The sequence below is a fragment of the Fringilla coelebs genome, assembly GCF_963513975.1.
Source record: "Fringilla coelebs genome assembly, chromosome: 3".
NCBI classification, from domain to species: domain Eukaryota; kingdom Metazoa; phylum Chordata; class Aves; order Passeriformes; family Fringillidae; genus Fringilla; species Fringilla coelebs.
The window spans coordinates 81,823,631-81,840,665 of NC_140030.1; the positions used below are offsets into that span (position 1 = coordinate 81,823,631).

At 40.5% G+C, this 17,035-nt stretch overlaps 1 protein-coding gene across 1 annotated transcript in view; it reads right to left on the reverse strand.

The window, feature by feature from the left end:
- The window catches only part of KIF26B (kinesin family member 26B), a gene marked incomplete at its 5' end in the record, with an annotated part of 268,074 nt that overhangs the window by 52,904 nt on the left and 198,135 nt on the right, over window positions 1-17,035 (reverse strand). Inside the window, 3 exons of the mRNA XM_084203673.1 lie at window positions 2,295-2,557; window positions 4,654-4,747; window positions 6,311-6,517. Of these exons, the coding sequence (XP_084059799.1) occupies window positions 2,295-2,557; window positions 4,654-4,747; window positions 6,311-6,517 (564 nt within the window). The remainder of the gene's footprint in view (window positions 1-2,294; window positions 2,558-4,653; window positions 4,748-6,310; window positions 6,518-17,035) is intronic.

Below are 17,035 nucleotides of genomic sequence, written 5' to 3' on the forward strand. Positions count from 1 at the left end.
TCTGCCCCATGCCATATGAGGAGCAGCCCAGAAGAGAAGCCTTTTCCTTGCCCCTTCATACCACAAGTTTGTTACGTGCCGGCTCATAAGCCAGGGCAATCCATTAAATGACAGAAGGCAGGTAATGCACAAACATTATATTTGCTGGACCTCGGTCCCTGTCACCAGCCTGCTCTCAACTCTTCTAAGTGACAGACAGCATAGGAGGGCAGATATTATTAACCCCTCCTAACACTAGGAATGCCTGCATGTTTCATGGCACCTACGACTAGTTTGTCTGTGGATGGGACACGAGACTGCAATCTGATGGCATTAGTTTTGGCAGTACACAGAACTGGCCCACAGCCCATAGGATGTATTTGTCTTGTCTGGCATAAAAACAGCAAGGAGCTCCCTGTTCATGGGGTTTGCTCCCCTGCTATATTATATAGCTGACAGTTAAGTTCTCCAAAAGACAGTAATTCTATTTTCTCTTTGCAACCATTATCCAGTCTGAGGAGGGATAAAGCTGAGGCTGTGCATAGGATTCAGTGACACAGCTGAAGGCTGAGCTCTCTCAGGAAAGAGGGAGGGAGAAAGGAAGGAGTTAACAAGGTCAGCAGAAGGCAGGCCAGTCTGTGAGCTGATCTCACTAATGTAAGCAACAAGAAAATGTGCATATTTGGAAAGGTCCAGTGACAGACAGTATGACATATGGTGATCACTTATTTGCTATACACACTGCTGATTCTGCATATCTGCATGGCTATAATATAATATCCTCCCTTCATCTGAGGATTTGGAGACTTCAGGTGTATGACACATGACTCCAGAATGTCTTGTAAGCATGCATGAAAAGGTTTCTTTCCTTGCAAAGTAATTCAGTCTTTCACACTGCAGAGGCGTCTCATGGAGCTACCTCTTCTTCACTGATCTAAAATAATTAATTTTGTATATATAGCTGTACTGTCTGTATCTATATGAAAATAAGCTACCATAATGAATTTTTTTAATTATTATTGCTATTGTGCTGAAATTGTGCTAAAATACCTTAGTAAGGAATTAAGCACTAAGGAGCTGCTGGTTGTGACACAGTTATGTAACACGTGCAGTGTGCAAATTCTTAAGTGAACCATCCATCACTCCAACAGGAACTGTGCAGACTCAAGGCTTTCATATTTACTAGACTGCATCAGTTACAGGACACCAGAGGGTGAGAACTCCAGTGATACAGTAAGAATTTCGTAAAACACTGAAGTCAGAAGTTAAGTGAAAATGAGAGCCCTTATTGTTATTTAAAATCAAAACACAACTTAGGTAGAATACAAAAGAATGGTAAATATGACCTAAGTATGCCTAAAAAGCTTAAACCACAAAGAGATAAGAAACAAAACTTATTACTTGCTGTTTAAAATCTCACAGTTCACAACTTGTGTGGATTTGAGTCATGATCTCTAGATGCTTGGAGGTGGATACAGGGTACATGACCCTGTAGGTCTGTTCCCTTCTCCCTCTATTCCCCATCCTGGAATAAGCAGGGCTCTTGACAAAAGCAGGCTTTGCCTTTCAGGATGAAAGAATGTTTTCAAGCTCCATCACTTTCTTCTGCCCCCTCTTCATCTACTCATACAAAAAGCAGATTTACTCCCACACAAAAAGCAAAATGAAAGAATAGGTTCCTTTTCCCCTCAACCCAAAAAAAAAGGGAAAAAATAGGGCTGCTCAGAATTTCTCAGAGTTACCAGAAAATAGATGAGCCAGTTACTCATTCCTGCTAAAACTCCAAACTGGAGAAGAGTTTGAGTTTTTATTGACTTGCCCAGCTCAGGAATTTACTTCTTGGCAGCAACTAATAAGTAGCAATTAATGCTCCCTACAACTCTGCTAATGCAAATGCTATAAATAATGTCATTTAAAAAGAAATAAACAGACATATTAATGGCCTACAGCAACTTATGCAGTAAATATTTTAGCTTGTTGTTTTACGAAAGAGAGATCACACTTTTGTTTCTTGGTTGTTTTTTTTTTAAGAATGAGGTGAATTTTTGTTTGCTCTGAATGTTTTCACATTTTATTGCAAACACAAGCCCTTGCTCTATATCACTTATACCAGAGGTACAAATATTTAGGCCGGGAGAGCAGATGGCCCTGCAGCTGCAAGTCATAAAGTTCTTGCATGTTTTAAAGTAAACACTTTCAAGTCTATAAACTCTATGCTCTGGGTAACTCTTGAATTTGAACCATCTCAATAGCTCCAGAAGAAACCAAAAAAGTCATGTTTACTTGTTTCAGTGTAAAATTAATCTTGGATTCACCTGCATGCCACAAATGGGGTCTTCACAAAGGTAGACACCTGGGGACTGGCCATCTTGTAGGCTGCCTGTAGCCACTTCTGACAACAGGTCTCTCAGATTTTCTTCTTTCCCCCACACTTCCACTGCAGAAATCCGGACCGAGAAGCGTGCTCCTGTCTTCTCTTTGCGTTCGTTAATCAACTTGAACAGCCACGAGATGGCACAAGGAATTATTCCAAGGTTTTGCATGGAATCATCCTTCCCAATCATGGTGTATGACTTCCCTGTCAGGAATGGGGGGATGAAGAAAATATAACATCATTCCCAGGACCTTGACAGCCTTCTGCCAAAAGAGATTATCCTGTACAGCATTCATGAAAACAACTTCACAACAACAAGGACAGTCAGCAATGGGAAAATACAGGCAGGTAGACAAATAGGACATGGAAAATCCAGATGAAATCTTGAGCTTCTTTCAAAAATCATTACCTCATGCATTCCCCTGACATCTGCCATTCCCAAGCAGGGAGCTGCAAGCCTCACCTTGCAGGTGCTGCAGCATCTGATGTGGTTGAATCATGGAAGGAATTGAGCAGAGCAGGAGTGCCATGGTCTCTGAGCACCTCTACTTTGAATACTCTAAGTGTGGTATTCTTTCAATTCCATTTTACTTCAAAGCACTAGATTGTATTTCAAATGCTGGAGTTGAGATTGACAGAAACCTGATCCCAGAATCACACAGATGTAACTTCATTCAGGAAAACAACCCCAAAACCAATCAGGTATGTGTGATCACTTAGTGCAGAAGTGGGTCCACTACAATTAATATTTCATCTGGGTCAAAACCATTCCCTGTTTAGGTATTTTTTGACTCTGCAGTTATAGATCTGGCTTTTCTTTGTTGTAAAACTTTGGTGATTAAGAACAGACACAGAGTACTACCTTAAACTGCTTTAGGTGTCACTACATATAATGCTTTTAGATGAGTTTTCTAAAGCTCCTAAATTTATAAGCCAAATGATAACGGTATACATACTTTCAGGCAAGTACTTGTGGCTTCTTTACCTTGTTTCATTTCTTATGTTGAATCTATGTGGAAAAAAATCACTGAAAAAAATACTTCTATGCACTTGTCTCTGTCAAGGTCTGGGTAAGTCCATGGTTTGTGGAATGGTGGTGGTACAGTTAGCAAAGCAACTGCAGAGACCCAACTCGTGCTTCAGCAAAAGCCTAGCTAGGATACCTCTCTAAAGGATGTGTAGCACTTGTGAGAGCCTGTTATCTGGTTGCTTCCTTTCCCATCTCACCTGTCAAACGCAACATTTGCAATGTTTGGCAGGTCACATCTCAGAGCTCATCCTAGTGTCACTCCTGCCTGGTGCAGAGGGGCCTTCTGGTGTAACTGGAACACCAACCTGCTCCGTTCATTGTACCAGACCTAGCTGTATTGCAGCATTTAGTGCTCTCCAGGTTTTGTTGCCTATGATTTGGTATAATCATGGCCTGATACAGCTTGATCTTCTTTACCACCTACAAAACTGAATTATCCTTTTAAGTTATATTTGTACATCTGTGGTTTTTTGAGACAGTAAAGAATGGAAATCATTGCACACATGCAATAAACCCCTCTTCATTCAAGAGACAGTACTTCCAGAATACAATTAGATAAACATGAAAAAAACATATGATTACTCTCAAAATCCAGTTATGTCAAAATAATAGTGTGTTAATGATGGTGATCCTCCTTTTTATTGTCCTTCTGGGAATACCTGAAATGCTACTGAAGCATGTCCAAAGTGTGAGTTTTGATCCATCAGTAACATTCAGTCACCCATTAGAATAAGACTTGTTGGAGACACAGCAAGAAGAGGTCAGTAATGCGTGAACTGTCTAATCAGGGAATAGAGTATAAATCAAACTGTTTGAGTGCCCAGTCATACTCCGTAAGAGTGCCGTCACAAACATCAAGTACTTGAGTGAATACTCATAGTACGTAGCTTGATAAAAGTGGCATTTCGGCAAACCCTCACCAAAACCAAGCACATTTGGAAAACTGTAGGTCACTGTTGGACCATTCATTAACAACTGAAGACAATGAACGACAAAATTGCTATAATATTTAAGGGCTGAAATGAAGCATAAATTCAAAGGTAACTTCTGTTCCAAAGAGCATGCTGCTCAACATTTACACAATCAGAAAAGTGAATAAATGTGTAAGCAAGAGGTGAAGATGTAGTACAAGACCATGCACAGGTACTTTCAAATACAATTAATATACACAGACAAATAAAAGTTTGTTTTCCTTAACCTAAAAGACTAGCAATCCTATATTAAAAATATTTATTTTGCTGCTTGAGTAGGGAAACTTAGTAATACCAACCAAGCTTGGCATGACCAAAGCAGAACACGCAGCCATCTGCCCCATTGACCACAGACTGGATTACCTCGGCCACGGTCCCAGCACATACTTCAGCCTGTCACAGGTTTTGGGGGAGAGGAAAAAGAAAAGAATAAAAATACAAGAAAGAAAAAAGCTAGAAGAATTAACAATAATATGGAAAATAATTATTTTCACCGAAAAGGGGTACTAATGTCTTCCCTGCTCTAGATATCATGTTGAAGTATCAAAAAATCTAATCTTGCTCTAGTCATTCATGTGACCTGTGCTGTTGATGGTAATGACATTAATTGTGTAAGCACATGAAGCAGGACTTGTGTTCTGGATCAAGTAAGTTTCATTCGCTGATCCATCAACATCCCTTTGTGGCGTTAGAAGAAATACACATATTGTAAGGGGGTGTAGTTGGTTTGTTAGAAATGCCTATTTAAGGGATTTTAAAATACAGTTTTGATTAAAAAACAACACTGAGGAATTTTTGCATGCTCAATTATTTGCCCAGTTATGGAGTGAGTTTAATTCCACAAGCATGTGGGTAAGGAATGCAAAGGGAACAAACAGCCTCTGGAATTAGCTGAGTGACCCAACATTATTTTGAGTCTTCTCAGCTTTTTACAGTACTAGACTCCATTCTGAAGACTGCAGCAGTATTTTAATGAGTACAACACAGAAATTTACCCCAGGCATTCCTGGATTCAAGGTTCAAGGAGGCTGAATGGTTGACAGTGCTCCTGCAGCAACTGCTTAACAACAGTGGATGAAACTCAATCAGAATTCTCAGTTTAGGCCTCGATGGGAAGCACTTTGCATTTGACAACATCAAGTAAATGCACCCTGCTACATGGCTACTTCTAGACTATCTCTACCACAGAAAATAAAATGGGCCAAGAAAGGGACTGTTCACAGGCCAGCCCCTTGAACTGCATCCAGGCATTAGTCTGCAATGTGCTAGCTGCAATGTGCTTAGACCAAGACTGGGTGAGGGTGTGACCTAATGACACAGCTATGTGACAGTAATTTAGATGGCCCTGTGTCTTACCTCTTTTTGGTTTATGAATACAGAGCCAGTCTTACACGACTGTTTTCTAATTATACTTTGCAATGTTACTTTGTAATGTTACTTTCCTCTTTTACTGTCTTCATGACATTTGGGCAACATAGTTCATCAAACCAAAGGCTAATAAAGATAAGAAACCTGAATATATGCTCATTAATAAAGACCTGTGGATTAAAACCCCCATCTTATTATTGCAAACAGTACAGTAGAACACTGTAAAAATAATCCTTGATCCCTTAGTTAATAGAGGACTGCATTAGAGAACTGTAGTTCTGATCACATCCAAACAATAATATTTTATAATACACATAACTTGTTGATATTGAGGATTTTCCTATTGGGCGCTATTTAGCACTATTATTGAATGTATCATTTCAGGAGAAATTATTTACAGTAAAGAAAAATGAAAGCACACCATTATTCAGCAAAAATTTCATAAACTGAATTCATTATTGATGGTCATGGCAGACCAAATTCAGCCCTGGTAGAAGTCCACTGGAAGTACTACTGCTGCAGCAGAGATCAGTTTGGCTCCGGTGCACACTGCTGCTCAGATAACTCCTCCGATCATACAGGGCCTACCTGTGATGCATCTTGAGGGAAAACTGCATCAAAAGCAAACATCTTGGGTGGAACCTGGCTGCCCCTTTTCTGGAAAGCATTCTGACCTCCGCAGGCCAACGGGTCATACAGAGTGATTTGCTTCTTGCGGGGGTCAACTTTTAGGAAAGAGCTGGACTCAGACGTGTCTCTGGCAAGCGTGGAAGAAATGCGCACCATGACTTTGACCTGTCAGCAAACACACAGAAGATGAGCACATTTCATTAGTCTCAGCAGTTTCACTGGTTGCTCTACAACTGGTATGTTGAATGAATTTTCCAGCTACACTTGACCAAACCATATTTTCTTTTTGTAGCTAGTGTCTCAGTGGAAGACAGTGAATACAAGGAAGTATTAGGCAGAATTTGTACTAAACTATGAAGTGAATGAAGCCAGAACTCTCAACCTATTACAACAAGCAACTTGCGTATTGAGAATTACAATGCACATCATGGTGTTTTAGTGTCGAGGCTACTCAAGTACAATGAGGAAGTATTACATCACCTTGTCTTACTCTCAATATAAATTGAAAATTAACCGTACCCTGGTGGCCCAATTAAGAAAGCTGAAAGATACTCTAGACTGCTAAGCTTTCAGAACTGCTGTGGTTTCTACGAAACAGCCTGATCAATAAGAGCCCATAAAAGGCAGATCTATAATTTACACCTTTGCAATTCTAATCCAAAAGCAAAGATGAAATGCACAGTTCTGATTGCTGTCATCAAAGAGTTGTGAAAAGAGTCCCATCTTAATGGTCAGATTTTGAAATTACCATCAAGGCAGAGAATGTAATAAGCGATAAAAGATTTGTTAAAACATGTTAGCTCACAACTCATTAAATAGCTACATAATAAGATGCTATTCCTGAGACAAAAATAAATCTTCATAGATTTAATGAGGTTATTCTGTATCCTTAGCTGAGTTGGTAAGCAATTTTATAAGTAAAACTGATGATAATCAATCTAGCTTTGGTTTTCCCCATAAATTCACCACTTGTGGGCACGTGAGCTCCTGACTTTAGAGGGCGAACATCACCTCTTTGCCAGTTCTAGTCACACCTGCAAAACTTTCTCCTAGAACACATTGGCATTCACACCAACTAGACAGAACTTTTATGTTAATGCTCCTTAATCCCATGTCACTTCTATCAAACCCACCCACGTTTAGCATGCAAATGACCCCAAAGGGTCATGTCAGCACAGGGTGGGAGCACATCTGCTGCTGGAATGGCAGACGCATTCCGGGAGGAGGTTGTAACCTCTGAAGTTGGGCTGCAGCTCCTGTTGGTCTCACTGAGACTGGTGCCCTTTGTATGTAGGTGTCATCTCATGCTGGCCCAAGCTCATCCTGCATGCAAATAAATCAGCTGCTTTGAGAAGTAAAATCTGGGAAAATTAATTTTGTGTCAAAATAAATGTCCTTTGAAGACAACAGAATGAGACCAGAGAATAACTGGTATTAATCAGTATTTCTGTGACATCTTCTCTGTTTGACAGTGAGTCAAATGGGTAATTTGACTCCAGTATTTTAACCTGGCAAAACAAGTTGTCATTAAATGATGAAATAGTCACAAATCTGCTCACACAATTTCAATTTTACACAAATATCTGAGGAAGAAAGGAAAAGCACTGCTTGGGTAGGAATGTGTTCTCCTCCTGCTCAGCTGAGCTGCTTATGAAACATAACCTCTAACTGTAAAAAGCCACCTCTAATGTCTTGCCAAAGGCATTCTTCTGGACCCAACCCTAAGCAGATCTGACTTCTACTGAGGACAACAGCAGCCAACCACCCGGTCAGTCCACATGAACCGGGCAAGGTCTGTTTATTCCACCCCTAGGTCTCCTGGAAGGTCGGAAGGGAAGCACTGGTCAAGTTAGCAGGGAAGGAAGGGAGCACAACTATAAATCCATGTGGAGCAGGAAAACAAAGGGCAGTATCAATCCTGTGCTGTTTTCCTATTTTTAACTTCATATGCCTTTGGCTTTCTTTTTAAGTAGATACCAGTATCACGAGTATTAGACTGATCTGCTGGAAAACAAAATAAATCCTATTATTCAACTACTTTCAATAAAATACTTGCATGCTTTAAAAAGCTCTTTCCCTCTAAGTTTATGTGTATTTTTGGCTGCTGTGAAACCATGTCCTCCAGATCCTTGATCTTTGTGTGCAAAGAAGAGCTAACAGAATACTCTGGGCTAAGTTCTTTGGGGTTTTGGAGAATGCACAGTGTGTGAAATTTAACAACCTTTCATATACCAGCAGTCTAAGAATTCTTCCTGGCCTCAAACTGTATGGGCTTGCAGTGTTAACAGAAGCTACACTGGCTTTGTTATGGTATAATATCACTGGCATGGGTCCGGATTTAAACCTGTTCACACAAAATCAGATTAATACCTGCCACTTCTTACTGAAGGAATACTGCAAATCCTCCTAACTTCCAACAGCTATAGTGATAGAAGCTAAGACATCAGGTTCTTCTTTCCCACGAGTAAAGTACCAGTTTAACTGAAATCCTAAAAATTTACTAGCATCAGATAAACGGAATGAACCTCTATTAAAAAAAAAAAAAGTGCTCAACTCAGAAGCCCCAGGAACTGTCAAACAGCATATATTGTTCCTCAATACTGCCCAAAATAGACATTTTCTCATGAAAAATAATGCTATTGCCATAAACCTTTGTACTTCTGTGCATTAGGGATTTTGTTTTGAGACCTAATGGTTCACAGGATCACATGGGTTGGATAAAAACCCCCTAAGATCTTTAGTCCAACTGCTAACATATAATTGCCAAGTCCACCACTAAGCTGTGTCCCTAAGTGCCATGTCTACACAGAATCGTAGAATAGTGTAGGTTGGAAAAGACCATGTTCATATGTATTATGGCAGAGGAATATTATATTGATTACACGTGGATATCCTCTTAGCTGGACCACTTTTTACTCATCATGAAGACATCTGTGTGCCTTGGGACACCACATCAAAGGTAATTCTGCTCACCTCCTTTTAGACCGGCCTACAGGAGCTGTCTCCATCTGAGTCAGTTGTCTGACCCCTTTACAGGCAATAGAGAGGAACAGACACTTCTAGCACCAAATTTGCACATTCTGTTTCATAACAGATGAAGTCCACAAATACCTCTTGCTTTCGCTGTAACACAACAGACATCCTAAAAGCTTACCTGAGATGTAGGTGCCTACATTGTAGGCTGCCTAAAGTTATTCTTTTTGCTCCAAGCATAATAAAAATGGTCTTTCTGGGAAGCACAGTGCCTGACCCAAAGTCCATAGCACACACACACACAAATCTGTGTGACAGTCTCCAGCAAAAACACATGCCAACATGAAGCTAGGCACATGAGTGTCATGGACATAGAATTCAAGTAGTAACAATAGATTATTTGAACTCATTTGCTAATTTGTAGGCACTTAAATATCTTCCAGGCCAGTTTCACACTCGTGCAATCCTCTCAAATTACTTTTGATTTACATTACATTAATTGAGAAAACAATTAGATCCCATCTGTACAGACTGTATGTCCCCTATATTCCATGGGAGCTATGACTCCAACAAAAACCCGATGGGCAGGCAAAACACTGGCAAACTTCTGTCCTGAGAAACACATTCAGAACTACATATGTAACAGTGGCACAAAAAACTAGGCAGACCAAAACAGATTTTAAAACATCTGAGCCAGATATATCTTCTGAGAAGACAGGCAAGCTTGTGGTCAGGGAATCAGCCTGAAAGTGGGGACTTAGGACCCCTCCTGATGGCTGTGTCCAAATGTAGTATGACTCAGCTTTTGGTGCAGTCTGTCCACCTGTCCACACTGTACAGGAGGCAGAGTCACAACTTACTTCACTGCCAGACACACTGAGATTCAGTCACTGCCTGGCCTCAAAGAACTGGGAATAGCCATTTTTTCCACACCCAATTATGAAACATTTTTATGCTTGTAACCTAAATCCAAGAATTCAGGCAAAGCATTTCCCAACAGTAGTTATGACAAGAGTAAATCAACTAACAGCAGTAGAAATTATGGGAGACCACAGCTTCCTGCTCTGCTGTTTCACAGTCCTTCGTGCAATTTATAGCTGGGCTAGCAGGGGAGGCTCAGAGTCTGTGCTGGCCCCTGAAAATCAACACCACAGGAGAGGCAGCACAAGGATGGGCAAATGTAACTCAGCCAGCTATGGGGATAGGAGAGGAACTTACTGGACTTAAAAGACTTCAGCTCAATTTAAGGAACAGACAGGCTGAAGATGATGGTGCTGCTCTGGGGAACTCAGAAATACAGTATGGTTAATTTGAAACTAACTGAAGAGTGAAGTTTAAGAACGTGAATATTTAAATATAAATTGCAAGCATAAAGTAAAGCATAAATTGAACTTCTCTTTAAAAATAATAAAGGTTTTCTGCTTCACTTCCTATGTGTCACTACTCCTTCAGTCCACTGCTACAGTTTCCCACTAATCTCTTGTAATTGAAGGATCTCAGAGACACCACTTGCAATTAATGGGACCACTCAGTCTGCCAGAAACTCTCATTTGAATTCCAGTCCTCAGGTCTTGGCAGTGCCCAGCCTTGGATGCACCTCTGACTGTTCCTATGGGGAAACATGAAAGCAATCTCCTGAGACATGCACCCTTGGTAAAACAAACAACCTGGGCCTAATTTTGATCTAATGTTACACCCATGCAAATCTGGCTGAACTCAGCAAGAATTACTCTAGCTTAGGAGTGGAGAGACAAAATAAAAGAAAAGGTCACTTATTCTGCATCACTGCTGCATCCTATATAGGCTATAACTTCACTTCTTAGGTCTGCTCATGCTGGTAGCATTTTTTAATGTGTTTTCTCTTATGAGTTTACAGTATTTCACTGGACAACTATTTAATCTAACAGTACCCAGATTTACTTCCTTGCATTTCAGTTGCTGCCTTGAAAGACATGATTTGTTCTTACATGAGTTCTACAGTCATTGAATTCCACAATATTACTCCAGATGTGAAATGCCACAAATAAAAGCAGAATCAGAACTGTAGTGTTCAGGCTTCCTCAACTAGTTTGGGGGTTATTTTGTGCGTATTTGTCTATGCACTTATTTTACACATACATGTGTGTATTTCAACTGTATACACAGTTTTTTAAAGCATATACAAGATATAAATTTTTTTTCATAAATTTCTCTCGAAACAGCAATTATTGGCATGATGGGTCCCTTCATGGGTACCATTCAGTAGCATCAAGAGAAAACCTAGAGGAAATGCTGTATTATCTTTATGCTACTGTACTGTAAAAATAAGCATAAAACTTTTAATCAACCCTATGAAAATTTCAGTTGCCTGAACCATTTTTCTTTCTCCTTTTTTATCTAATGCATCCCTATAAACACACCTACTATTTCTCAAAGAAGGAATTTGCTAATTGCAGGATTTTCCCCAGATAAACTCAATTTGTGACCTGTCACGGACCTTTTGTTATGTTCATACTCTGTGGAGAAGGACAAAAGTTCAGCACACTTGGCAAAGTAGAACTGGTGCCAAAGAAATAAAAAAAAAGAAAGCAGAGTCCAGGCACTGACACTGCCATGTCTCCTGTGCCCACAGGGGTCTGTCTGCAGGACCAGCAGCAAAATGAGCAGGGGAGGCGGGAGAGGTAAAGCTGTGTCTAATCTGTATCACCCACCAACAGCTACAAACACAGACTGCAATGAGGCAACACAAGCAGAGATCCACACTGGGGATGTTATAACTTCCTTCTACTCTTGCCTGTAAGATTTCATTTGGGGTTCATTTATCTAATTACTGCAGGGACAGGGCTAGACAGCTGTTGCTTCAGGCACTGTGCTTGCCTTTATGAGCTGCTTTTCTCATCAATCATTTGAGCAGCTTCTGCTGGATGTGTTCTGGGTAGTGGTGGGAGGCAGGAGCTGCAGTGCCGTCACAGGAGAGACAGGCCAGCCAGGACTATTGAGCTGTTTCAGCACTCCATCAATGTAATAGCAATCACTGGCTGCGGGAATAGCCTTATTGGAGGTTAATGAAGAGTAGGTTTTGTAATTTCTCACTGTTACAGTTGTAAATAATGGTGTGAGACATGCATTTTTGCTGTAGCCAGCTGCAAAGTACTACAGCACAAGAAAATCTAGGCCATCCCTATGCTTGTGCACATACATGCTTTTGCACAAGGGCTTTGTTTGACGCCTTTCTACTGTGCTCAGACAATATAAAACCACCTGTTAAGTATGTTAAAGGATTTTTCTTATAGATTATGAGACAATTAGTTGATCATGCTAACATGAAATCTAGGAGGTCAAGATAAGCAGACTGACCTAGAATGCAACAAATGCAGGATTGTACGAGTGGACATTGCTTTAAGGGAATGATCACATTTAGAAAAAAACATTTAGAAAAAAACACAAACAAATAAACTCGGATGAATTATGCCAGTGTAACCTGGTCAGGAAGCATGTGCAAACAGGCCTTGTTGTCATCTCTTTCTGTTTTCACAAAGGTAACTCTCCTAGGCTTCAGCAGTGCTTTGCTGAAGGCCTGATCACTCTTGCTGTTTGTGGAAATGGCTGATACTGATGCTTTGGAAAAGCAGTGAAAATAACTGAAAAAGCAATAGCACTAGAGCATGCAGGTCTCTTCTTTTTTTACAACAGTTCCTCTGTTTCTATCTTGTATAGTTGCTAAAATTTTACCGGCTCATCAACGCCACCCTGTACAGCAGTGGAAGTAATCTGGACTTCTAGCAATAATGGGAAGTAGCAGCTGCACACTGTACCCAAACACCAATCATGTTATTCAAAAAATGTGCACTTATCGTGATTGCACACTTTTTCAGTTGGACAATGCAACTTTAATAATGAATTCAGTAAAATCTGGTGTGAAATATTCTCAGGTTACAGGGCATGGCTCAGTGGTTTCCTGTACTGTTCGTGGCAGCAGTTGCTGTGAGTTTGTCGCTATGGTTTGGTACAGTTGAAAGACAATGCTGACCACCAACACTGTCTGAAACTGGCATATGCATCAGACCAACCATTCAGCTCCAACACTTCTACTTCAGCATGTACTAGATCCTAAATTAATAGAGAGCACTGCAACTTCCTTCTACTTGTAAAAAAATTAATTTTAAAGCCAAACCCCCACCCCCCCAAAAAAAAACAACAAAAAAACCCCACTCCAGAACCAAACCAAAACCAAAAAAAAAAAAAAAAAAAAAATCAAACACATAAGGATCGTCCCATCAGTGATGGAATGAAGGAAAAGTCTTTTTTAGTCTTTTTTCAAGGCTCCCCACATGCAGACTGGGTTCCTGACTTTCCTTTTGCATCCTTATGATGTCTTTAAGGTAAGTCTGTGTTTCAGAACTGCATAACTGGGCAGGAGGAGGATTTTTCCTGGCTTGTGACATTCTCCATATACCTGTACTTATGATGGGACCAACTCTTTAAACATCACTGAGAGTGGCATTTTCATAACTGAACAAGCCAAAACAGCCTTCAACCATCCCAGCATGAACAACATGGGATCAGCTGGCAAATCTTGTCTTCCCTGCAGCAGTGGATCTGCAGGTATGTAAGCATGCACCCACTGACTACTGGCTCCAACACACTACTGCAAAAATTTACTCTGCTTCCCCCACTCTGATGAGAATTTCTCTGTGCCCAGGACAAGTACAGCTCACTGCCATGAATTTCAAGATCTCATCTTTTCCTTGGTACCTTTCAAAATCAAGCATGTATTTCCCTTCACTTCAGTGATTTTTAGAGGGTTTGCCCCCTTCCTTTCTTCCTAGTTAATACAAATTTTTCAAAAGGGTCTTTAGACACACAGTATCTATGTAATAAATTAAACAAGATAAAAACTTTTACCTGGCACAAAATGGAGAACTGGCAGCTTTCCCTGTAATTCTTGTCCTCTGCTATGGTATGGCCATATCCAACAGTCTGCAAGATGCTCCCTTGCCCATGCTAATTTAAGAACCATGCCTGGAACTGTTTGGGAGATACAAGTGCCCGACACCGTGCCAGGGACCTTGTTCACAATGCAAGATTACGATGATTGTGCGCCAGTGCCCAGGAATATTTCCTGTTCCTGTTAAATTTATTTTGTAGTCTGTACCAGGCTTAGCTCCTTCCCAGTAGCTGCGGTATGGGACTGTGTTCTGGATTTATGATGGAAGCAATGTTGATGGCACAGGGACATTTTAGTTACTGCTGAGCAGAGCTTATACAGAATCAAGGCCCTACAGCATCTCATGTCACCCTGCCATCAGGTAGCCTGTGGGTGGACAAGAAGAGGGAAGGAGACACAGTAGGGAGGGATGACCCCAAGTACCTGAAAAGACATCCCCCACAGGATGGCAGCTCAGCATATAAAACTGGGGGAAGTAGGAGAAAGAGGGAGATGATCAGAGTTATGGCCATTACACGTGAGGAAGCCCAGCTTTCCTGGAGATGGCTGAGCACCTGCCTGCCCATGGGAAGCAGTGGTAGAATTCCTTATTTTGCTCTGCCTGTGCATGAAACTTTTGCTCTTTCCATTAAACTGTCTGTATTTCAACCCACAAGTTTTCCATTTTACCCTTCTGATTCCCTTGCACATCCCACTGGGAGAGAGGGAGCAAGAGGTTGTGTGGGGCTGAGCTGCCTGCCATCGTTAAGCCACAGAATTGTCCCAGTCACAGATCCTTGCACAGCTTAGCCATGTTTAGCATTCTTTAAGTTAAACACAAGAAACTCAATCTGTGCAGGAGTGGCCTTCCAAGCATGTGATGTGCCATATGTTGCTCTGTTCTGTTCCAACCTGGCTTGATACATACAGATCCTACAGACAGATCAGGCAAACCCATTAAACACATTTGCAGCATCAGCAAGGCAGGCTCTCTAAAGGAACTTCTCTGCTCTGGTGATTGATGGCAAGGCTGCTGTCATTCCTGCTGCCTGCATAAGGCTGCCATCAGCCCCCTGGGGAGGAGGGAGACAGCAATGGTGAGTCACTTGGCTCCTTCTCATAGCCCATGCTCTTATCCTGCTGCTGTGCACAAAGACTGAAGAGAACTTTGCTTTGCTTATTTAAGCTTCCTCTTAGAAACCTGCCCTTCCAGCAAAACATGACTGAACTGCCTCAGCTGTCACAAGGACTGGTGTTGATAGAAAGCAGAAGCAGTATCAACAGTAGCAATATCTCAAGCACGTGCCTTGATAATTATGTCTGCTATATTATTTCTTAAAGCCCCAGTTTCCCTTTTGGTGAAGCTGTGGAAGAGGTGCACAGGATGCAGCTTGGTAAGTACAAGCAGCAGGTCATCTTACCACTAATTAAAGTGTGGCACTGAGGGCTTCACATTATATATTCTCAGGAGATGAGGAATTCCAAGATGAACAAGGCTCTGTTTTTTTGTCTAAGGAAACAAGAATTTCTATGGAAAGAATGCAGATAAAAGACAAAGTTTCCCTTTCACATGTCTTTGAGATGTCTTTTCAGTGTTAGAGAAACAAAGGATATACAGGTATTGCAAAGAGATGTATAATCACAATTGTAAGCTTTTCCATTATTTATAAAGATGATCTCCATGACTGCATACAAAAGAAGATTCCCCAGTCTGCACATAAAAGCGTACGCCATGGCATCATAAATAACAAGCAGCAATACAATCAGACAAGAAGGATTTACATTATTTAAACCAAGCTAGAAGTGAAAAATTGCAGCTTAATGCATATAAGTGCGGAAAAAAAGATGTGTAAAACTTTGGAGTGGCAGCTGGTAATGACAGACAGTAAATAAAAGGATTGTTCTAACTAGAAATTTGGGAATTCATAGTGAGGTAAAAAAACTCAAAGCACAGGGCCACATTGTGAAAGGTAGTCTATGTAAATGGAAGGGGGTACGATCATCATATTAGGCAATATAGGTGAGATATCTAATAAGTGCTCGGGTATTCAGAGGAGAAATCCAGTCTCCAGAGGGAATATAAGCAGCCTCCAGCATTATATGTTGCATGAAACAATCAGTAGAAACTTCAAGGAGCAGAGCTAGATGCTTTAGTGAGGAATGTAATACATTATAGTGTCATTGAATTCAGCAATAGTTCCTCATTTACCTAGAAGTACATGAGATGAGGATTTGACCTTAGTTAGGAAAAACCAGCAATAAAATTAAATTTGGAAAAAAGGAAATTATAAGACCTGAGTTCAAGCAATGATATGATCTTTATTGTTAGTGAACATTTCACCTGAAGATCCCTCAGGGCTTTGCAGTCTTCTGACATATATTTACAATTATTCTTAATTTTCAATGGCAGAAATAAAGCCTAAGAGTAAATAAATCATCTAAACAAAATGTGTTTTACCTAAACAGACTACCTGAACTCTGGTTCTTCCCCTTATCCCATAACTGTAGGCTACAATGTTTACAAGGGTATAAACATAATATTACATTAACTTTTTTTTTCATGTATCCTATTTAATGCTACCCTCATGCTTATATATTTGGCAGTGGTACAGGGAGGCACAATAACTTCAGAGCCCTAACATCCATTCAGAATTAATGAGATCCATTTGTAATGCTATACATTATCTCAAATTAAAAGTGGTTGTTTGTTTTTTTTTTTTTTGAGCCTTAACAGAAATCCCTGCAACAGACTTTTTTGGGGGGGCTTGATTCTGCATTCTCTGGAAACAAACAGAATTACCTAT